General features: G+C 36.6%; 2 protein-coding genes across 3 annotated transcripts; one reads left to right on the forward strand and one right to left on the reverse strand.

Annotated features, from left to right (window-relative positions):
• The first annotated feature begins 4,973 nt into the window (after nucleotides 1–4,973).
• LOC112555805 (SPRY domain-containing protein 7-like) lies at nucleotides 4,974–14,222 on the forward strand. 2 transcript variants are annotated; one of them, XM_025224326.1, is made up of 5 exons: nucleotides 4,974–5,100; nucleotides 6,250–6,366; nucleotides 7,147–7,307; nucleotides 8,852–8,954; nucleotides 9,767–14,222. In XM_025224326.1, exons 1-5 carry the CDS (start codon nucleotides 4,983–4,985, stop codon nucleotides 9,862–9,864), a joined length of 597 nt encoding a protein of 198 aa, XP_025080111.1. In that variant the 5' UTR covers nucleotides 4,974–4,982; the 3' UTR covers nucleotides 9,865–14,222. The 2 variants fall into 2 exon arrangements, with proteins under 2 accessions (XP_025080111.1, XP_025080112.1); XM_025224327.1 differs by having other exon boundaries at nucleotides 9,770–14,222.
• A 485-nt stretch (nucleotides 14,223–14,707) lies between these two features.
• On the reverse strand, nucleotides 14,708–23,852 carry LOC112555787 (PCI domain-containing protein 2-like). The gene is made up of 15 exons (XM_025224303.1): nucleotides 23,773–23,852; nucleotides 23,176–23,217; nucleotides 22,511–22,632; nucleotides 21,886–21,951; nucleotides 21,595–21,691; nucleotides 20,825–20,928; nucleotides 20,164–20,239; nucleotides 18,915–19,009; nucleotides 18,569–18,615; nucleotides 18,112–18,212; nucleotides 17,765–17,838; nucleotides 16,557–16,682; nucleotides 16,166–16,235; nucleotides 15,379–15,435; nucleotides 14,708–14,788 (listed from the first exon to the last, which is right to left on the reverse strand). The coding sequence occupies exons 1-15, from the start codon at nucleotides 23,806–23,808 to the stop codon at nucleotides 14,708–14,710; spliced, it is 1,194 nt and encodes a 397-aa protein (XP_025080088.1). The 5' UTR covers nucleotides 23,809–23,852.
• Between the last annotated feature and the right edge of the window lie 21 nt (nucleotides 23,853–23,873).

The following is a 23,873-nucleotide window of genomic DNA, read 5'->3' on the forward strand; positions in this document are numbered from 1 at the left end:
ATATAAATTTCGTTTTCAGCGCAGTCGGGCGAGCCTGTGTATTATTTATGAAAAAAAAAAATGAAAGCAAAACAAAGCGAAAGTAGTCCCACAGCGGGAAATAGGTTGACACACACATATTACAACAAAAATGACCCCGAGCGACCCCGGGAAATGCCGGTTTTCGCGCGTGCTGGCTGAGGCTGTGTTTTCACGAAGGTTTTGAGAAACACGATGATGCGCCTCACTGACGAGGGTGGTATCGACGATGACACATACTGCAACCACAACAAGTGCCGAGCGAAACGCGCGTGGATTCCACGACCTTTTCAAAAATAATTCCAACAGCTGGAACATTTCTGATAAGGGAGAGACAAGGACAAATATTTAAAGCCACCAAAACAAAAACAAAACGCTTTGATATTTTTAATAAACAACGTAAATAAAACCTATTGATATTAAAAGGCAGCAATGTATTGTGTAGTTCGGGAAATAGTTTTAGCTGTTAACTTGAAAGACATGCGTGAACTTTCATACAAGGCATGACAAATTTAGGGAGTTTAGAAATAACGGATGCTGGGAGGCGCACCTGAGCTTGAGGATGCTGGGAATAACGGTAAAAACTGTCATTTTAAACATCAAAAACAATGAAGTGGATAGGTGGTTTGAGTTCCATCACAGGTCTCGTGTATTAATATGGATAACAGGGATATCCCCCTCAATGTAAATACTATTTCTCCTGTAAACCTGTTTCAGTCTGGTGCTGTTGTCGTCGCCGTCGTCGTCAGATATGCGGAAGAGGTATGCGTTGTTGTGGTGAGGAACCGAGTTGCTAATGCGTTCTAAACAAGTGTGTGCGAGAGAGAGAGAGAGTGTGTGTGCGAGAGAGAGAGAGAGAGAGAGAGAGAGAGAGTGTGTGAGAGAGAGAGAGAATGAGAGAGTGCATGTATGTGCGAGAGCGATTACGTGACTTGACAGTACTACACACACATTTACACACTCGTTAATATACCTCATTCTCACACAAACTATAATAATGATAATTGTTAAAAACATTCACCATTGTGGGCGGTCAATGCGCTGTGCAAAGGAAGCGACTGCTAACTGAAGACAAACAAACAGCTAACAGCTGACAATGTAGCAAACATCAAAGTCTACGAAGAAAGACGAAGAACTGACAAGTGAGCGGAAGAGTTCCTGGATTATGTGAGGTATTTCTACACGAGGTGGAAATATTTCTCTTGTATTTCACACCACCAACACACCCTCTCCCCCACCCTACCTTCCCCATCACACCAACTGCTGACCCTCCCCCTGCTCCTTCCCAACATAGATTCCGATAGATAAAACAAACTTTTCTTTCCATCCTTAAAAAATCCATTTATCTAGTTTTTCCCGTCGAATGATTGGCCGTAACAAGACTGTGCTCATCCCTTTCCTGCCAACTTTCCGTCCACGATAATCTGAGTGCGATTTGGGAGAAACGTGCCTGCACGTGACCTTTGCCCCTAAATTATAGTTTGATCTCTTCCGGTATCTGAGCAACGTCCGCACTGACTACGACAACCATTGAGGTGAAGACATTGTTAGTGAGCGATACTCAGCTTCACTTAGTTTCAAATGCCCAAACTTGATTTTCGAGAAGTTCAACTCATCAAAACCTTCAAAGTATTGACAGGTACGATTGTGTTTGATAAATTACTGGAATTACTGAATTTTTATAATAATAATTTTTATAGCAAGATTTGTACAAACATTTCAAATGTTGCTTTTAGTCAAGATAGTATTTTTAAACATTTTTACAACTTGTCACAGTTATCCCTGATAAATAATCGCATATTTATTTTGCATATTTAAGCCAGCATATGAAGTTTTAAATTAAAAAATTTAAAATAAAATAAAAAATAAATTATTTTTGTGTGCCATGTGATTTGCAAACGATGCGGCAATATTCTCAAAACAAACAAATAACAAAAACTCGACGCAAAACTGAAGCCATTACAAACAAATCGTCTTTGTGTTCTATGATACACTGTATCCATTCTTTATTTATCAAAACGATGAACGTAAACACAAAACAATTGTTACACTTTTTTTCCGAGTGCCGGGATACAATTACGAATAAAAGAAAATACACATTTTAATCAACTACTATTTTGACCAATTACTATGTAAAAAGTACACGAAATGAAAAACATGTGAAGAAGGAATGCCTGGTCCCTCCCTCGATCCCCTCCCCTCACTCCCTGTTTAACCGCTTGACAGGTGTGACCTAAAGAAATAACTTTTTTTCGGAAAGATTTACTTAAAAACAACACGTTTGCTAATAATGAATACAATATCAACACGAAAAATGAACAGAGCAGGTGACACATATTATTGCTAATTCCTTTGTTACCTGTCTTAATTGCTTGATACTTTACTGGAAAGGTGTTAGTTTATTGCACTATTGAGATCTGTTTAATGCTCTTGATTTTTATTTCCTTTATTTATTTATTTTTGATCGGCTCTATTGCAATTCTGTGGCGAATCTGTTGGTCCTGCAGGTAGGTACACAGTATCGGCGGCCCGAGAACAGTTGATGAAACTCTCTCGCATGTCTGTCATCGAGTAGAAGTGTCGGCCTGTCCCTCGGCCTGTTATTATCAAATACTTGTTTCGGACTCACGTTCGCACTTGCCTCAGTTTCGGATGCTTCAAAAATTCGGGCTTTACTAGGTGAGGAGACGGGCTTGGGTGAGCCTTGAACCAGCAACCTTCTGCCCCGAAATTACGCACCATACAACCGTCCCTAGGTTACGCGCCCTGACCCCATCTTTCTATCTCCATCCGTTTTCACAACATTCTCAGTCATTCGTGTTTCGCGAACTCAGCGACCCACAACCGTTTCCGTCGACTTTGGCCAACCTTCCATCACACAAGCGGGCATTCTGTGTCTCGTTCCCAGGCCGCCGCCTCGCGACCACATCCATGGTCAAGCCCAGCTGGGAAAAAAAGAGCATTATGCTTCCCAAGGGCAGAGTCGAACCACAATACCTCGCTCTGAGACTCAATGGGGTCAGCACAGGGTCGGAGTGTGAGAATCGAACTGTGTCGAGATCGACTGACGTCAACCATGACGACAGGAATATTCGAGGTCAAAGCAGACTGGGAACTGGATGCGAGAATTCTTTGCGCTGTAGTGTCAGGAATTTGAATTTCTACATTATTTGGGAAATATTTCCGGTTCTTGACCAGTTTCCTCGCTGCTGCCCGGAATTATAGTTCACTTCGTTTTCCCACGTTTGAAGGGAGACATTTTGAAGCCTACTGATAGTGTACTGAGTAAACCCTGAGCTATACATGAAGTAGGAAACGCGAGAATTCCCCACCACCACCACCACCACCGCCAACACCAACCTTCACGAATGTGTTAATGTAAGAAAATGTTCAATGGAGCTACTGGCCAATCATACCGATCATAGTAATAAAGGTATATAATTAGTAAACAGTTGCTCTAGTATTTTTAATGAGATATTTATTCATCTTTAAATTGGATTTTATGTTTATTTTAAGGTATTTTACTTAGTTTGTTATTTAATAACAATACTATCAATAGGTAATGTGTTAGTAAGAGATTAAGAAGACATACACAGAAATGGGGGAGTAGGATGACAGGAAGGAAGGCGCTTGAGTGTGTGTGAGAGAGAGAGCGTGCGAGCAAGCTACAAAAAGGGACTCTGCAAACTCGGGGCACCTCCGCCCGTTCTCTTGGTCCTTATGTTGATCTACCCGCCTTTTGAATCCACTTAAGCCCATGCCTCCTTGACAAGCAGGAAAACACCAACCTAAGCAAAGAGAAGAAGTCTAAAATAGGTAATTTGCAGGTGTTAACATCCCAACCCTAGATTACCTGTATTTAGCCGCTTCGCCTATGCCTGTCCCCAGGATGTGCTTTTGGGTGTGAACCTTGTGGACGCCCAGTCAGCGTGCGTGACCAGCCTGCACGTGCGGAAGGTAAGTGCATCACAGGGTGAGCTGAGAATCCAGGTGTCAAGACTTGAGTCTGGAGATTTGCAAGTGTACAGTCGACCTTGCATGTCGGACTTAACCTGGGAACGGCTGCATGAGAAGTTCTCTAAAAACACACCTCTTCCATGAGCATTATTTTAAGGCAACAATCCGGATAATGATAGCCCATCTTCTAACCCTTTCTTATATAATTGTTTGTCGTCTATTGATTAGTCCGCCTGATCGTCTTCCTCTGCAGATTCACGAAGCTCTCAATTCTTATAGTTTGCTACCCGAGCCCTCTCTGCATTTTCTATATTCGTCTTTTTATCGGTACTGTTGTTTATCCTTCCGTTCTTTGTATGCTTTCAATGTCTCGGTCTTGTCTCACGCGTTTCTTTTTCTTCTTCTTCTTATTATCCCCGGCTGGTAAAAGTTCCGAAAAATGGATAGCAGCAACTGGTCAAGGTGATTTGCGGCTTCTACTGAATTCTGCTACAGGCAACTCTGGGAATCCGTTATCACTAAATCGATCTGCCCTATATTTCAAATTACCTGTGAAGCTAATGTCTCAGTTACGCTTTTTTCGTTCATCATGAAAGGCGTGAGGCAAAATTCACCCGATGAATATGAAATTACTATGTGAATTACTATCAATCGTTCCTACCAGCTCAGACGACTTGTTACTGAATTTTTCGCTCAATTTGACTTTCCTTCGGGACTGAACAGTTGCTGCTAATAAATGTACTACATAAACAACACAAGGGATGCAACCCAATATAAATATATCACCAAGTTTCAATGAGTTATAGAACCTGTTATTTTTTCCACTTACTCTTTATCTATCTATTTAAATCGCTTCTTCAGTCTCTACGTTGATTTAATAACTAATGTCTATTTCAGTTTTCCTCGCTCATGTCATATCATAAGCAAAACTAACTATTTTAATAATAATTTCTATGAATATTTGTTTACGAATACGCAAATAATACGCAAGACGTCACTTCCTATGTATGGACAACATGGCGTCGTACATCTTCTGCTTTCGATGCTGTGGCAATGGTACATTTGGAGGAGGTCATGTACAACTGAAAGAAATCCCAGTTGTCAAATTAGACACAACGCACGTTGGTGAGGCATCGAAAAATGTTTTCTATTACTTTTTTAAGTTTTTTAGTTCCAGGACATTCTGTGCACTTTCAGAAATATCTTACGATTATCCCAATGCTGCTTAGCCATTGAATTAATAGTGAGAAGAATTGCGGGTGCAGTGGCAAGCTGTGCTTAGGTAAGAGTCTTTAATCAGCTGCTTTAGTAATGATTGCTGGAGGCTAAGCATCGGGATGAACGGTGTTGTGATGGAGGGCTTAGGCAGATGCTGGGATTTGGAATGTCTATAATTAATCACAAATGTGTAATGGAGGACTAAATGTAGAAGCATCTTTACATCTCCTTATAAATTATCTTGCATACTTAGGTGGTATGCAGTGAGACATTTTTCGTCCTAATTCTGCAAGTATTTTAAGCTGTAGATCTTTTGTAGTCATGATCAATATATTCCCTCACCCCCCCCCCCTCCTCCGACAGCATTCACGTATAATTATTGTTTTACACACACACACAACTCGAGTTTTCTATTACTCATCTGTGCCTGTGTAACATTGTCAGACATATGCAATCTCATGCACCTGAGATGCATTATTAACCAGTTATTGAGGTTCATTAGCAGTATTTTTACATTTTGTCCCTGCATGCTTCTTGATCGCAAACAGATGTCACCATCATTAATACTTGTATTTTGTTTACAGCAAACTGATACATGCTTTTGCAGCTGTTACAAAAGCTACACTTGTGCTTGCTGATGTTAGAGGAAGAATGGAAATGTGAACTGTTTTAAAGTGTGTCAGAATGGGAATATAAAGAAGATATTAAAGCATTTAAAAGGATATATGCTGAAATTTATATTTTATATATTATATTTATATTTATCTGTAGTATGATATTTCAGTTATTCTTTCTTTCCATTGTTTATTTTGTCAGTTTGTTTATTTCCCCATCCCTGTCGATATCTCTGTCTTTATCTTTCCCTATGTTTGTGTGTGTGTGTCTCTCACTCTCACACATACACAACCTCCTACCCACCCAATCATAGACATTAAACAGCTCATGAGTTTCTTTACCATCTTTGCTAAAGCTTCTGACCATCCATCACCGAATCTTTTATGAAACTAAAATCTAAAATTCTGACCTTGTGTTAACAATTTATAATTATTCGCTCAGGAAATGATGTGGTCATTGTAAAAAATGGTCGCCGAATTTGCGGAACAGGAGCAGCACTGGCTAATGCTCCCATTGCACAAAACAAGGCATACTTTGAAGTTAAAGTTCAGTGCACAGGTGGGTGCCATCTAAACAAAAGCCCTTCATTATAGTAGTAGTTTTTCATGTAAATAGTTATCAGTTAAATAAGTCCATAAATAAAGAATGATTAAGGCAATTGTAGTTAATATTCAAGAGCAGAAGGAGAGGGTTGGTCTTTGCCTTCCATATGTCATTGTTTTAGATGCAGACCACTTGCATTTGCTGACCTTTAGGCTCTATGTTAAGGGATTTAATGATAAAGAATCGTTCTTTTAATATTAGAGATAAAATAAATTATCCATTTGTCATATATTTATGCATATTTCATTTTATTTTGGTTTAGTTTATTAGTCCTTGAGGAGCATTTGGTTTGGTCGATTATAAATGTAAAATTACAGTATAAGTAAGAATTCAGAAAGAGTAGAGCCCGATACATTGGCCTATTTCCTTGATACTGATATCATCATAGTATTGGATAGACACCCAACAGAACAGAGATGCCCTGTGCTCTTCTTCCTGTATGACTAGTATCGTACAAGGTGGGGTCACAATGCTTAAGCTATAGGCAATAATGAGGTCTAGATATATGGTCCACAGGAATGAAATATGACCTCCCTTCTGCTGATAAGTGTTAATGACCTTAGGGAACAAATGAGAAAGAATTCTTAGTGACAATTTCGCTTTTCCCTTTGTTTTTCTTTATTTCAGTCATTTATTCTTCCAAACTGTTTCATATTAAGTTTGACATATAAAGGCATAACTGATCTATTTAGACATTTTGTAGGAACTTCCTTAGTTGTGATTGCTTTATTGCAGGAACATGGGGTGTGGGACTTGCATCGCGGAAGTGTGATATCAATGCTGTTCCTCTTGGAAGAGACATGGAATCTTGGGTTTTACGACAAGATGGTACCTTATTTCATAATGGAGAACAGAAAGGAAAACTTACAGAATATCCACAAGAAGGGGATATTTTGGTAAACCACCTGAAGTGAAGCCTTAATTGACTGAAAGTAGTTTTTGTTGTTTTTCTTTTGGTTGGTTCATTGGGTGGTTTGATATTTTAAGAAAATTTAGAAAGTAGGTTTTAATTTTATTATATGCTATTTTTAAGGGAGAAAATTAAGTATTTCCTGCTTTGTTTTATGGCAACATCTTAATCGACAGCCAAATATAACTATGGAGCAACAGAGCATTATAAATCTGACGTGGCTAACATCAATAGCATTTGCTATTCTTATCTTAGGTGAAAGTAAAGATCATCTCCTAACCTGTTTTTAGATTGGTTGGTAAGCAAGTTATTATAGACCTTGCTTTTCTTGGGGCTAGCTTTTTCAGAGGGTGAAGGCCATTCCCTCTTTGTTGTTGCTTTACTTTCCCCAGCCCACCCTGGGTTAGGTACCGATTTCTGACATCTGTCAGGGGAAAATTCACTGAACCACATTGGTGTTAAACTGGAGCTTTGGTTTCAGATGGCACTGCACCCACAATGATCAACTGCTCTAAGTGTAATTATCAAGTAGGGGATAGAAACACTTACTGTACTTGTCTTATTCTGTCAAGCTGGGGAAGCTGCATATCTTGGTAGAGAGCATGCTCCAGTGGAGCAGGTCACGTGTTCAAGGCCTGTGGCTGCTTACCTTTTCTTTTTTTTTTCCCCATGTTCCAGAGATCATGCCTGTCAGACACCCAAGTTTTTCTTTCATTATGGAAAAGGCTTCTGCACCCCAGAGCTTTTTTTCCAGTGTGACTCTTTGGGTCCCAGCTCTATCCATGTCTGTCTGTGTAGTGGGCAGAGTGGTAGGACAGGGGTCGGGGTGGGTTGGCTGTTGGATATTAAACTTTATTACATCTGTGAGTAGGGGGGTGTTTGGTGGAGAGTTCTTGGAGAGAAAAAGACCATGTGTACATTACCATGGATGGCCTGTTTTGCTGAGACATATACTGTTAAATGACTGTGCTACTTTAATTGTATATGTTGCGCTTATGTATGTATATAATGTGCTATATTTGGTGTGTATTCCATATCTTTTCTGTGTATTGAAAAAAAGGGCTTGGGGTGGAGGGGGCTCTGTGGGTCCATCTCACATGGACAGTTTTCATCTTTTGGCTTTGATCTGAGAAGTCTGGCAATTTCTCATTGAATATTAAGTTCAGTAGCTGGACGACTGCTTTCCAGACTTGGTCATGTTTTATCAGGGAAGGCAGAAATCATGGAAGAAGGTTAGGTTCAGAATTCTTCATGCCTTACCTTATACCAATACAGTGAAGGTTGGCTGTCCTGGCTTCAGCTTTCATCTTGTGCACACTGTTCTTTCTGTGTATATGGCTTCTGTTTACAGAGCTGGCTACCTTAGTTGCTGGCTCAGCAGAAAACACCAATCCCCATCCCCACCACCTTACCCTAGAAACAATGAACCACTTAAGTTGACTGTCTCTATGGCCTCTAGACTGTGGAACTCTGTACCTAATTGTCACATGAAAAAAGAGAAAGCGTAAAAAGTGTAACTTTTTCTTTCAGGGTATTACCTATGATCATATAGAGATGAATTTCTTTTTAAATGGAAGTCCTCTGTCTACACCCTTTGCGGGCATCAAAGGCACAGTGTATCCTGCCTTTTATGGTAAGCCTATGCATCACCTAGTTCAGAAAAACAAATTTTAAAGTAGTAATTAAGTTGTTAATCTTTCTGTTTGTTATCTACGGAGGTTCAAGGGCAGGTTTTTTTTTCACTCTAGTTGTTTATACTTATAATAAACTGTCTAATTAGTTATTTTCTTTTATATTTGTTGTGTGGGAAAAGGAGAAAAGCTATAACTGCACCCACAAATGCACAGCATGAGTGAGTGAATTATATACACCAATGTTTTTTCCTCTTTGCTGTGTGTAATATAAAGTCATATTTCTAGAAAAGAAACAGTTGAGATTTTAACTTGAAAACTAAAAAATAATATAAGGCAGAAAAAAATTTGGAAGACCAAAAATAAACCTATAACAATTGACCTCAGATGTTCATTCTGACATCCACCAAGGCAGATGCAATTCAGTGACTTAATCCCAAGGCTTTCAGGCATGGGTGGTTTGACAAAGAATGTGGAGAGGAGAGAGAGGTGTATGTTAAAAATGTAAATCTCTCCTTAATGCTATACCTGTCTTGCTGAGGATGATGTGATGGATCAGAATGTGGGTATAAATGTGGGTATGTGCACAAATGATGAACCAAAGTCATGTTACCTCACATCATGAAGTTAATTCACACAGCACAATACCCTGCCAGGCTATTGGTTTGTGTTTAATGGGACAGGGCAGTGAAGCTTTGTGAATTTAAAACCATTTTCCTGTATGAGCCCTGCAAAGGGATGTTATGCATTTTGACCAGTTCTTTAATCAGTTCTAACAGTTAAGTTTGACCCTTTCATCCTTTGTCTTTTTCAGTAGACAATGGTGCAGTATTAGATGTGCAGTTTGACAAATTCTATCATCAGCCACCAGATGGCTATGACAGCATCATGATAGAGCAGTCTTTACTTTGAGACATGCCCCACAGGATGGAGCTGCCTCTCAAGGGCAGAACAAAAGCTTTCAATCCTGCATGAATTTTGTCTTGTCTACTTTTTTTTTTTTTAACAAAGACTGTTACTGGTCTGTTATAAATTTTCATTTTTTCTCTATCATAATGTTTTGCAATTCACATGCTTTGACATCATTAGATACCTTACAGTATTTCTCCCAAGAAATAAAAAGGTTGTTATAAGCAGTCATCTAATCGCTTGTTTTATAAATTGCAGCATTTGGAAGAATTAAAAATTTTAGAAAATAATTTTTCCTCTGTCATAGATTTTTATCTATAGACATCTAGAAAATAATTGGGTAACTTTTCACTTTTACTTTACATACAAATTTTTCAAGAAAAGTCAGGAATACTAGTTTAAAAAAATATTTTCTTTGAGGAAGAATTTTTTTTTTCTCTAAAAATGGTTATACATGATGTGAGTGTTAATGGCAAGTTTATTGAAGATGTTTTTTGAGTGTATGAATATGAAGTGCAATAGTGTAGTGCTTTCTGATTTCATTTTGTAGAATCCCAAAGCTCTGTACGTATGTGGACATGTATTTAAATATGTGTTATATAATAATAAGATATATGTAATGTTATATAAAGTTATACAAATATGTGGTTTGTGTGGGAAAGTGGGGGATCGTTAAGTGTGTGCAAGTGCATTTGTGTGTGCACATAAATGTGTGGATGGATAGATGAGTATAAGAGTGAAAAGGAAGTAAGTGTTTGACTGTTTGTCTGGTGGCAAATGCATGCTACCTTTCAGTTAGAAAAGGACGAAATTTTATGTACCTTTCCTATTGTTTTCAAACCACTAACCTAGCACTAAAAGTATTTTGAGTTGTGTAACCTAGACTGAATGCAAACTTCTAGTTTAATTTTTTTTAAAAAGGGGAGGGGGAAATTGACCCATTTAAGCCTAATGGCTTTTTCCTCCATTTGCTACCTTTATGTTAATCTTGACATTTTGAGATCTTAGATCACGTTTTCTCATATATTTAAGCAATTCAAATGTTGGGAGTAATCTTATCTGAAAGCCATGCACATCTGCACTATTTACTATAGGATTTCATGCTATGTGCAAAGTATAAGTGAAAACTGAAATGTTATTGCAGTTGTATGTTACATTCATTGTTATCTTTATTATCAAATATACAACAACCCCAAATGTATAAGATGAGAACAGTTATATACCAAGGAAGTTAGTCATGTAGCCCCATGTAGGGAAAGTTTATCACGCTCTCTGCTTATGGAAATGTAAGCCTCACATCTATAATATCGCAAAGTCTGCAATCTTTAGCTGCAAACTAAATGCCACCATATAAGCATTAAATATTCTACTTTTTCAATACATGATTATTATCTGTATTACATTTTATGTTTTTATTCTGTCTTCTGGAAATAGTAACACTACTCCATACATTCTGAAAAGGCGTATCTCCACCTGACGGAAAACGTGATCTTCAGAGTCATCATTTTTCTTTTTCTATAATTAAAATGTGCAACTTTTTACCCCTTATGTAATTTGAGTATGCAAGATAAAATTTCTTTCTCTTCTTATGTGATGAACTGACTAACCATTACAAAATTTCCAAAAATTTCCATATTCCCTTGTCAAAAATGCTGATCTTTGACCTTATTCTTGAAGTCTGGTGTTTTTTTCATTTCACTGATATGGAGAAAGGATGACACTCTAGTAGTAAAAGACAGTGGCAGAGAAAACTTAGCTCTTGTGGAATTTCCTTGGGGAAGGGAGTGTTTCTGCGACTATAAACCACCACATTCATAGTCTTATAAAGAGCTGAAGTTATTCTAATCTTACAGAAGCTGAATACTTATTCAGTGTTCATTAAAATTGCTGTATTTTAATCTTGAAAGGAACCACCACAATTTTTTGTATGCCATCTTTTAAAAACACTTCAACAGTCGGCTTGTAGAAGCACATAGAAGTATTTTATGCAAATACAAGTTTCATTTTGTTCACACTTTATATACAATGTTAGAAGATAGACAATTTTTAAACACCTACACACTGTCATCCATCTTTCATTCAACTTGCCTATAGAACGTTGTAGCAAAAAAATAAAATCTTTTTCCACCTCTTATTATTGTGTGTATATATATATATGTTTTCCAGTACTACAAATATTGTGCTTGTATAAATAGTGTTTGTGATATTTATGTTGCATGAAATAAAGGTATCTAGAGAGGCATCTCAGTACTCATCTGTATGTTATCTACTGTAATTTGTACTTCATAGCATCAATTCTGCAACGTGTAACAAGTGCTTGTACAAAGCAGCTTATGTGTCAATTTACATTCATTACATTTTGCTCCATTCTGATTTGTATGCGATGCTTCTTCATTGGCTTGTTAAGTGATAGGTATGTTGGGACTGTCACTGCTGATAGTTTCTTGGTACAGTTGATGCTTGTCATACTTTTGTTGTTGAGTGGAAATAAGGTTGTGTTCAAGTTGTATAGAGTTAATGAAGAATTTAGTGAATTGAAGTTCAAGATGCTAAGTTTCCTTTGAATTTTTTTGTGAATGGGTCTGTGCATACACACTGCATATCTGTCTCTTTGTAATTATTTTTTCAGGTGCTGTGATGTTCAGAAATAATCTGTAGGTCTAGGCAATCCAAATCAGTCCTGAAACATTGCTTGTATTTTTATCATTTAATAGAAAAATTAGTAGGTTGTTTCTTAAACATTTTTCATTATTGAAAAAAATACTGTTTTAAGTAGTCTCGTCTACAAGTTAAGTGTTGAAAAAATGCAGTTTGTTCATTTTGCTCCGACTCAGTTATATCAAATAAGATCATTTTACAAGTAAAAACCAGAAAAAGGCTAATCTTTTTCAAGAGTTTAATATTATTAATTGAAATAAAACTGTGATTATTTTGTCCTTGAAGATGAAATAGTGTGGAGCATGATCGAATGTAAGTGGAAAGAGAGCTGACTGTTAACTACAGGTTTGTAGTTCTTCAGTTTATATAAAAAGGTAAAGGTCATCCCCCTAACCTTTTCTGGTCATTGGGGGCTGAGGTAATAGAGATTTCACTTTTCTTGGGGAGCAGCTTTTACTTGAGAGCAGTGCCCATCTCCTCCCCCTCGCTGTTTTAACCTTCCCCAACCCTTCCTGGATTAAGGTACCCATTCCCACCTAGATTCGACAGGTTTGCTGCACTAATCAGGCATTGAACCAGCCTGCTATCACTTCAGACACCAGTGCTCTAACCACTTCCCTGAGTTTATTTGGCGAGTTTTTGACATGCGTCCCCAAAGCTATAAAATGATCTTTCTAATGCATGATGAGATTGAAGTCTGATATTGCAAACCACAGCACTCAGCTTTGCCACTAAATCATGAATTTCAAATTTTTATCTTTTGTGTGGCACATTATAGATTATGTGCAAATTTGGATGTAGTTAGACCCACAGAGTTTGTAACTTTGCCTTTTATATTTTAGAGGTGAAACATATCGGTAATTCCTGCAGAAGAGAGCGGCACACTCTAAAAAATCAAAATTATGATTTTATGTTGAGTATGATTGACAGTCCATTGTGTTGAAGGCTCTGGTATGTACATATACGTGCATACAAGTGCTTGCATGTGTAAGAGTTGTCATGTACATCATTGTATATAAACCATCTTTGCTTATTGTAGAATATGGGGAATCATAAGATCTTGCCAAATATGACAATATTGACATGACAGACTGTAGTGTGCATCCAGCTTACACCTGTCCTCATTACCAATATTTTTAATTTTAGGTTCTTTTAGTTGTGAGGAGCATCTGGCCAATAACATTTGTGTATATCATGAATTTAAAATATTTGTGATTCATATGGAAACAAATGCTTTGCAATCTGCTGTGATTGTATCCGTTTTATGGCATTCAGCTTAGTGTGTACAAGAAAATATAAGCTGCAGTCCATCTTGGGTTTTTTTTTTAATGTGCCAACATTTTTACCTGTTACGACGGGAATACCAGTAATTTATGTACCTCCAAAAACAGAGTAACTTGCACTAAGTAGTGAACTTTTGTGTATCTAAAGATTTGAATTAATTCCATCTTATTTTTATGCTGGTTAAGTATCCATGCTTTTAATTTGCTTAAGCATGGGTGTGGGCTCTGCTCCCTTTCTGTTCCATTGAACTATTTACTACAGTAAATGCACAAGTCCTTTCTTACGCTGGAAGATGGAAGTACGCTTTCTTGTTCTCAAGAATATGCTATATAAATATATGTCTGTATGCATCAGTTGTTGTAATGGTATGTTTAGGAATCATTTACTCTGAATAACATATATTTTCTCAAGTAACAAGACTAATTGGTGTCTTTGCTTTCTGTTTGTCTGTGGTTGATGGAGGAGTGGAGAGTAAGACTGGGCACAGACTAAAGTGCACTGACCAAGGTCACGAGGCAATCATAATCAAGGACCTGTAGCTTTTACCTGAAAATCTTGCTTCAAAGTCACTTGACAACTGTAGTCATGAGCGAGGACTTGTATGTTTAACCTTTACTCCAACAATCAAACTGTTACTATCTTGACAACGACAGAAGTGATTGCTGTGACAGATTTAAAAATAAATAAATTTGGAAAAGGAAAAAAACCCACTTCATATAAGCTCATATTGCAAAAGTTTAATGCAGGTACCTAAACCATTCGTACCCAACATAATCATACTCCTACATACAGTAGCACAAATGTATTCATTTATATTTTAGAACACAAAGTTATCCTGGTAACTTCCTGTTTACTCAAATATGAAAACATGTAAAAGTCTTGCAATTTTACAACTGTACAAAATTTAGGATAAGGCCGGGAAGGGATTGGCTTTGCTGACAACCAGAAGTTTGTGAGGCTCGGAGATGTACCCCTTGATTTTTTTCTGAAACAGATGAGATATTTTCAGTGATTAAAAGCATCCCTCATAGCCCATATAAATAATGAACTGAGGATAAAAACAATTTTTCTAGATTCAAGCTTTACCAGGCTCTACTATGTCACAGAACTGGTAAAAATCCTGAACAGAAGAACTACATAAAAGGAGTTATTTAGACATTTAAGGCCATCTTTATATGGTGTCTACCTGCAAGTGATTTTCAAATCATATTTAAAAATGAAAATCCAAATTGTAGACACAAATACAGCATACAATTTCTAATGGCCTACTTCACTTGTTTAGCACTGGGGTTCTATAAAATCTTCTCATTACTGATAAAAGACTCAAAATTGTCATCTACAAGCACAGCAATCAAGTTTTAGTACCAGGTGCATGTGCACCTGTAATGATGCAGCTTGTCTGCAGTATCATCTGCTGCTGTCTCAGTGTCTTTCTGGCTTGAGAGATAAAGAGCATTGCCTCATTATCTGCACCTAACGAACTTGAATGAGGTTAACATGGGATCTAGCAGTGGAATGCTACAGACAGAGTATGATGACCAGAAGGTAACATTTGTGCAAAAGCTTAATGCTCACCTCCCATATCAAGTTGGCAACAATACACTGGCTCTCATCATCATCAATGTCTTCCACCTGAAATTGGCAAACATGACTAGAGCAGGCAAAAACTATGAAATCAACTACTGTTATTGTACAAGATCACTATGCTATTTTTGAGACAGAACATTTTTGTTCCCCAAGGAAGCAATGCAGTAATATAGTCCATAAAAAAAGGAAAATAGATGCTTCATCAAAGAGAATCTTGTAACTGCTGAAAATAATATCAAAATGCTACTCAAAAATGACACAAAGTTCACAAGAACTGTGAAAGAAAGTTTAGAGTGAAGAACAAGATAACTGTAAACTACAGAAAGAATACAAGAATCTGAAAATGCCTATGACGCTTCCTGTATAAGTAGGTTATTGTTGCTGGCAGTTTTAGAGAACTAATTGCTGTCATTAGTTTGTTACTGAATTTTTTTTAAGAGAAAAGCACATGGACTGATCTCAATTCTAACTACTAGCATCGGCAAAGATTATATATAGCCAATATGAGGGCTTCAAACATATCACCAAGCCCACTTCTGTGACATCACAAGCAATGAACCCTTGATCTCTGTCTTAAATGCAGGGAAGAAATGGAGTTTAAAGGTCTGTACTTCATGAAGGGAATAGTTTTCTTGCTCAGTAACTTATAATAATGGATCCTTCAAAGCTAGTGTTTCATTATCCACTCTATCCCACTCATTTGAAAATAATTTTGCAATCAGATTAGCCTTTAACAACATAGTAAACCTGAAAAAAATTAGCGAAGATCCAATACCTGCATCATTCTCAGAGCTGTGGTAAAGGCATGGATGGGAATGTGATGCTTTTTGTCCAGCACCAAGTACCTGCAACATGAGGCAATGCAAAGAAATGTTAAACCATTGTGATCATCATTGGAGTTGCACAAAATATTCTTAACACATAATTTGTAATATATGTAGCAATGGGGTTGCTTACGTCTTTGCTATGGAAGGTTAAAGGACATTTGATTCTATACAATATTTGAGAAAATTTCCCCTAACCCACTTTCTGCAATTCCTCATTGTTACAGTCTGTAAATTTTGTACTCTTGCACAACAACTGCTGTTTCCTGCTGCCTTTGTATCATTGTGCTCAACTCATAATAGTGCTTTCAATCATAGCCAAAAAAAAAAAAGTGCCCTTACACTTTTTTGAAAAGATTTCTGTATGTGATAACCTTGAGCTTTTCCAGAATCAGATAGATACCACAACGAATGAAGAAGGCCTCATGCCTCTGTAAGGCTTCATTTAACTGCAGCAGGTTGCCAGAGCTGAGAACAAAACAAAAAAGCAGAAACACCATTTCAAAATTTACTTGCATTAGAAGATAAATTATAGTCACAATTCTGCTTAACTGAATAATAACAACAGTAAGAAATGCAAAATTTGTAAAGCGCATACTCACACTCCTAAGGAGCATGCTCTTAGCGCTTAAGAACAAGAACGAAACATGGACAGAATACGAGGGACAAGAAAACAAACAAATAACATATGAACTATAAAAGAATAAACAACCGTACTAAACGAAGAATAAAATCAAAAACAGAAAACACAAAGAGGAACCGAATAACAAGAACAAGAGGTGAGAGTAACATGATATTGCTAAAGGAAGGGCGTGAAAAAGGACTAGCATTATGGGAAAGGTTGTTAGGAGTAATGTTTACGGAAAAGGTGCATTTTCAGCGCACATTTAAAGGAATAAACTTCCTTTTTGTCACAATTATCTTGCTACATTTTTTTTATAATTCACTCACAAAAAATGTCAACCAGGATCCATGGACTAGTGAATAAGTACAGCAGGATACTACTGCATCTGTTTGCCCCAGCGAGGTAATGGAGAAGCATGGTCTACACTCTACAGGGTCTAGAGCTAGTAAGTTTATGGGTCCATGATCTACACAATCTAGAGCTGGTATTTATGCAGACTCATCAATGTGATGATTTCTGTCCTGTTTATCATCAAGTCGTAACGCCATAAGCTGGCATGAGTCACAGCCAAGATTATGAAATGTGCTTTTACTAAATGAGGTATCTAAATAATCACACCTACAATAAAGACAACTATCATTAACACATCATTTTAAACAGCATTTTTTAAACATTTAAGTGATGTGATTTGTTACTGCCCATATATGGCCTCAATAAAGAGGAAAAGTTACCAAAATACTTTTATTTTAACCTCTTTGTATGGGAAGTCTGTGAGATTAAATCCTGAGCACATAAGAGAATTGCTGATTACCTGATTACCTTCTAACTAAACAGCATAGCAGCATCATTTTCTCAACTCATCCTAGTCAATGTAAAAATATTTAGCATTCTGGCAGACTTTTAATGACCAGACTGTAACACGTACCTGACTGCTCGAGCCACATCAGAAAACTGAAGCAAGTCGTGCTTTGCCAGTAAATCTTGCCTTGGCATGTGTCCCTGGAAGACAAGAACCACTTAACTAAGCAGCTTAAACACAATTTTCAAGTCTGATTGACAATACAACTGCATTTATAAGCCAGATAGCGAGACATACAGCTATATTTGCAAAGAAAATCTATAAGCCACATTTGACAATAATAATTATTTTTTATAGCACATTTCCCCAATTTAAAGGCAGGCACAATGAACTCTACAGGCTGAAAAACGAAAAATAAAACACATGATTATAAGGATTAGAAAAAAGATTTCAGCAGCAAAGGTTCCACTTACCAACAACATCTTGACAGGAATGAGGTAGATTAAAATAAAACGTTTATTCTTTATGCTTCGACGATGACAGTGTTGGAAGGAAAATGTCAAGTACTCTTCAGCTGCACAAATGCATCATCAGAACTAGCATTGTCAAGAAAGCTGCATTTTTCAACATCTCTCATTTTAAGGCAATTTCTCAAATGAACTTGTCATGGATAGATTGTTTTTTAAAAGTATCATCTCTTTAATTTGTTCTTGACATAGCCATAGTCTGGGCAGAAAGGGAGCTGAACATCTATACTTAAAATAAAGTAGGCACAACTCCAAAAGCAGACCTCTAAAATAGCTGGATTTTACATCAATTCTTTTATATTGAAATAAATAATAAAAAGAAAGGTCATTTACACTGAAAATGTATTAATATCTACAGCCTTGAACAAAAAGTGTCAACGAAAATCTTGCAAGAACTACACACCTGCTTTAAAATCGCTGTCAAACATAGCCTTCCTTCCAACATAGAACCTGAAAAAGACAATGAACGCAAAAGATTGTAAACTAAACATACCTAACAGCAATTAAAAATATATTCTGAACAAAAATAAAATGGGACAAACATTTGCATAAAAATGTGGATAAGCCATGAAGTTGATAAGGCGAATAAAAGTGAGATAAAGCAGTTTAATGTATTAACAATGCTTGTGATCGCTAAGAGACGGTGAAGGTGACATAACATGCAAAAACTTAATGTCACTTGTATGTGACTTTATGTGAAAGCTTAATATCACCTAAATGTGACATAACATGTGAAAGCTTACTATCACCTGTATGTAATAAGCTGTGATAAGCTAAACCTTTCTTTAATAGGAAGACTGTCTATAGCTCGAATCAGTGGCTTGCAAAGATGAAGTTTGTTTATCTGAAAGAAAGTTTCAACACAATATAGTAAAGTGGCGTCCACTTTAATAAAACATGAATTTACATTAAATAGGTATTATTTCCAATATCTCAAACAGACAAAGTTATTAAAACTAATATTTCTTGGAACATTCATGGTGTTAAAGGAGTCACTTCGTAGACCAATTTTACAAAAGCATGCGCGAGTGCTAAGATCTAACTTCAGATATAGCATTAGGAATAATTTTTCTGCTGCTACCTTTCTTAGCATTGTTAAGTTGGTTCTTTCCAGGCAGTAATTTAGAATTTTCTAAAGCTAGTCACTGCCTTTCAAAAATGGCAAGTTACAGATCAGAGGTTGAAACCTCGTTAATCCTCAGTGCCAAAAAACACTTAAAACTTTATGCATATGCAACACTATTTTGTGTTTAGATTCCTTATGGATCATCCCACATGTAGTTTATTCCTTGTTACTCCTCGAGGAGAATAAGGCCACAACATTCCACATGCAGTTTTGACATATAAATATTTAGACACTGCATTTGAAGTTTTAGGGTAACAGATGAGAAAAGAGCACAATCCTGGTTCTGAGGAAGCGAACATGCAAGGAGTAATATGTAGGATGACACGAAACATATCTATCAACTCATAAAATTGCTGAAACCCATAGATCCAAAATCGAATCTACATGTAGCAATGTACATGGTTTGTAAATGAAAAAATGGAAAAAGCATGGTCCACAATGCCAGAAAAGTTAACAGTGTCAGTGAAGGAGGCTCCTAATCAGTCAAAAACCCAAAGATGGCAAAATGAAGACAAGGATACAGAAGCCTATATTGGATGAAGATGTCTATTGGAAGAAATGGCGAAGCATAAGCATAAAAAAATAATCCATAGCAAAGGAAAATGGCACAACAAACATCCCAGATACCAAAGTCGAAGTAGATCCATAAATGAGATAAAACGACAGAGAAGTGGTCTCCTTCAGCCAGTAAGGCAAAGGGACATCCCTCTCATCCACATGCGGGTATTGTTCAGAACAAATAGATAAAGCCACTGGCTTCTAGTAATTCTTTGTTATGAGTATTTATCTGCACTGCTACAACGGCCATGCACATCATTTCAAACGCTTTATAATCATGACTTTGAAGAACTGGACAAACTGAAATTACTTACTTTGAAGTAAATTTTGAAGAGATGATTGACAAGGCTCAACATGCCCCATTTCTTGGAATCTTCAATGGCAGCCCGGCTGCAGTCAGAAGAGAATATTTTCAAGGAGACGTTATTTAAAATAAAGTCTGTCTGAGTTTATGGATCTCTCCTGGTGCTAAAGATATACGGTTTCCCATTAACATCGTCAACAGTTTACACTGAAAAGTTATAAAAATATGTAAAGAAAAGTATTATACTTTTACGCAAGTGTTGGCTGTCATACTCAAGTCTGTATTTGATTGGTGAAACAATCTTTATAATTTTAATTAAAAAATACTTTTGAATTCAGTCTTTCTAAAAAGTATACATTAGCAACAACATAGAAAAAGGTGTATACAGTACAAATATCACAAACTACACAAAATCTATTCATCAGGCATTGACAATGATGTTAAAAATGATATATATTATAGCTTGAAGATCTCAGCCAGAGATTTAGATGCACTTTTTTTTATTGACTTTTATTTTTACAGCAAAAATGTAGGACATAAACATATACATAAGAAAGAAGATTGGCTATTTGTTTTGATTTATTTTCTCCTAAGTGAAAACTCACACCTAAAAGAAAAATGAATGGTAAATAAATAAGGAAGCTACTTGTTAAGGAAGCTATTTTTCCTACTTGTCAGAAGCACAGACTCGGAAGCAACCCATCAACAATTCAGCAGCTTTCTCTAGATGCTCGCCTGGCTTACCATGGCTTTTTTTCACTGCCTGGATGTCTGCCTGTAGGGACAGAATTATTGCATAAAGAAAAATAGTCCATGACACAAAACACTCCGGTAATGCAGGAGGAGCAGCCAGATGAAGTAAAAACACAGAGATGTTTCAATGTTGAAATCAACATTTGCAAGGAACTGTTCATGTGTGTCTGCATACATATGTGAACTTTGTACCATAAAATCATCTTAATAAAGGCTACACAAATACAAAATAAAAAATATCTTTACTGATCCCAGGAAATTATTGTTTCTGCTGACAGTAATATCAAACATTACCAAAAAACCCCTAAAGATCAATACAGGCTAAAAAGAACATAAAATGTGTACATCCAATTCTAGTTCTCATTCACTAAAATATGATGCATATACTTCTTTTTTAATTAGCTGCTATACCCAGTATTTTATCTTTCGTTCAGTGTATCTTTGCTTTGGTGACACATTAGTATATGTAAGTGAGAATCATTTTGTCTGCCATGTCTGTGGACAGAAGAGAGGGTACATTGTTTTTGGAGTGAAAGTTGTACAACTGAGTCAACATGTTCTGGCCACTGACAGGTAAGGCTGCACGTGCGATGTAAAAGTGTTACAAAAAGTTCTAGAAGAGTAGCTGGCCCTATTTATTAATTTATAAAGAAAGAGTTAAAACAAATGTCAAGATGAATATACTCACACTTTGTGCAAAAAGTCGCAGGTCTAAGCATATGGCAAACATAATGGGTAGTGCCCAGTTATCTTCTTTTTGACTCTGGAATTCACGGATGAATAACCTATTGAAGGTAAGTTGTCAAGGCCAACACTTTTCTAAAGAATGACTGACTTGTTCTTGTGATAAAAAAAATTATTATAAAGACATTGCTTACAGGAAAAGAATGAAAAAAGGAGGCATAAAAGAACATGAGAGAGACATAAGGTTAGCTGTAACCTTACTCAGCACTTTGCTCTTATCTTCTGCAAAGGATACTGTACAACAAGGGATTGGCAGACATAGGCTTCCACAAAGTCATGATTTGCCACAGCCCAACAGCATCTGAAAATAAACATAGGTCACTTAGGTATTCAGAAATTAGCCACAAAAATCACCCTAAAATGACCAAACCCCCCTACCCCAAAGGATGGCAATTTTTGCTTTTTAAAAGAATGGGTTGTACTCAGTGCTAGGAAATCTAGGTCATACCCTTGGTAAAAAGTATCACAATGAATTGCACAAAGAGAAACCTTCAGCATTTGTATGCTACCCAGATATGTCCTTGTGCAAAGATCATGAAAACCTCTGATTTTTGTTGTTGATGAAACATCACAAAATAAATAGTACTGCATTATTTGCCATGATTAAGGTGGTCTAAAGACACAAGGTCATCAGTGACAGAGGCCAGAGTCAGTCTCCTAACATGTGCTAAAAACCCCTTTAATTTTCTCCTGCAGAATCAACATGACTACACTGGTTGCTATGTACACCCTTCACATGTCAGCAATACGTGATAACAGCAAGCAAAAAAAATTCATTAAAATTTTAAAAGAAATAAATGACTGAATACCAGAACATCAAGGTTCTAGAGAGCAAAATTCACAGTTTTGCAAGTCCTCACCTAAGATGTGCAGCTACAATCTCATCATATGGCTGATCAAAAACCTTTTCACAAGGCTCCTCTGGTCTTTCAAGCTGCAGACGAGGATTGGCCACATGTGGATGATGGAATGATAAAAATGACTGCCACAGATAAAAAATACTTATAAGTACCATATAATATTACAACAGGATGAAAAAAATGTTTAAATCTAATGTTAAAATAAAGATAACTTTATTACATCAATATGTAGTATGAACACTGACAAATTCTTTAGTGGAGTAAATGTTCATGCTCTGAAAGGAAGGCTCACAGAAAGGAAATCTCTTTATAATAACATGCATAGGTTAAAGTTCCCAACTTGCATCAAAACTACCCTCCTCTTCCCCCCCCCCCCATATATATATATGGTGTATGAGCATATATGCTCATACACACATATATAAATAGAAAACTTTTATGCATTTCTAACTTTACACACATATGCATATGTACAAACTCAATATGTACATAAACATTAGCATACACATTACTAACAACAACAGGTGGCTACATCACATTTTAGAATATAACACTGTGATCATTTATTATTATTATTATTTATTTATTTTGTATACATTTGTTAAACTTGAACAAGTAGGAAAAACCCAAGATAATTTAAATTAATTGAAAAATGCATTACTTACAGACGCTTTTTCTCCATCCTTGTTGGCCAAAGCATCATTCAACTAGAAACAAAAACTTGTATTTATACAAATTATTACATGTACGATCTTTATCAAGATGCGAACCTTCTTCCTGCTGCTTCGCCCTTAGCAGTTCGCTCATTCAAACAGTTTTAATCCTAACAAATCGCAGCCCAAATGATCTATGTTGTAACTGCAATTCGCTGTACATAGTGTACATTGTGGGCATAAATACTGTAAATGTATGATTTTGACTTCTATAATATTTTTTCTATCAGATGGAGTGTGCCAGGACATTGATTATTGTGAGAAAAATGACTTTTAGAATGTGTAAGGTTACTTAGTAATTATCCGTAACTCTTTACTTTCCCAGTTCCCTTCTCGGCTAAGAAAAAGGCGTCCGAAACCCTGTGTTTGAGCACAGCTTTTGAATTGAGCTCAGGGTGGGAAAATATTTTGAAAATATAACGAGCTACCCTCATCTGCATGGTCCATAACTTAAAACTACATTTGACTTGAGCAAGTGCTGGAAAATGACTGGTACCTTATTATTTCTTCAAACATAGCTTTTTTGAATCGAAGACATCAACAACTTACCGAATTAAGATACGAATACAGCGATGTGTGCGCCATAATTATTTGAGAATTATTTCCCTTTAACAATAATTAAATAAGAGGAAACCAAGAGAGGCCACTCT

This window comes from Pomacea canaliculata, linkage group LG14 (genome assembly GCF_003073045.1).
Source record: "Pomacea canaliculata isolate SZHN2017 linkage group LG14, ASM307304v1, whole genome shotgun sequence".
Classification (NCBI taxonomy): Eukaryota; Metazoa; Mollusca; class Gastropoda; order Architaenioglossa; family Ampullariidae; genus Pomacea; species Pomacea canaliculata.

Excerpts from the sequence above, each read along its gene's own strand:
- LOC112555787 (XM_025224303.1), bottom strand. The coding sequence starts at position 23,808 with ATGGCGCACACATCGCTGTATTCGTATCTTAATTCG. Across the intron at positions 22,633-23,175 it reads AGGATGGAGAAAAAGCGTCT|TCATTTTTATCATTCCATCA; the intron begins GTAAGTAATGCA and ends TATCTGTGGCAG. Across the intron at positions 21,952-22,510 it reads ATTGTAGCTGCACATCTTAG|ATGCTGTTGGGCTGTGGCAA; the intron begins GTGAGGACTTGC and ends GTTTATTTTCAG.
- LOC112555805 (XM_025224326.1), top strand. The coding sequence starts at position 4,983 with ATGGACAACATGGCGTCGTACATCTTCTGCTTTCGATGCTGTGGCAAT. Across the intron at positions 6,367-7,146 it reads AGTTAAAGTTCAGTGCACAG|GAACATGGGGTGTGGGACTT; the intron begins GTGGGTGCCATC and ends GCTTTATTGCAG. Across the intron at positions 7,308-8,851 it reads CACAAGAAGGGGATATTTTG|GGTATTACCTATGATCATAT; the intron begins GTAAACCACCTG and ends TTTTTCTTTCAG.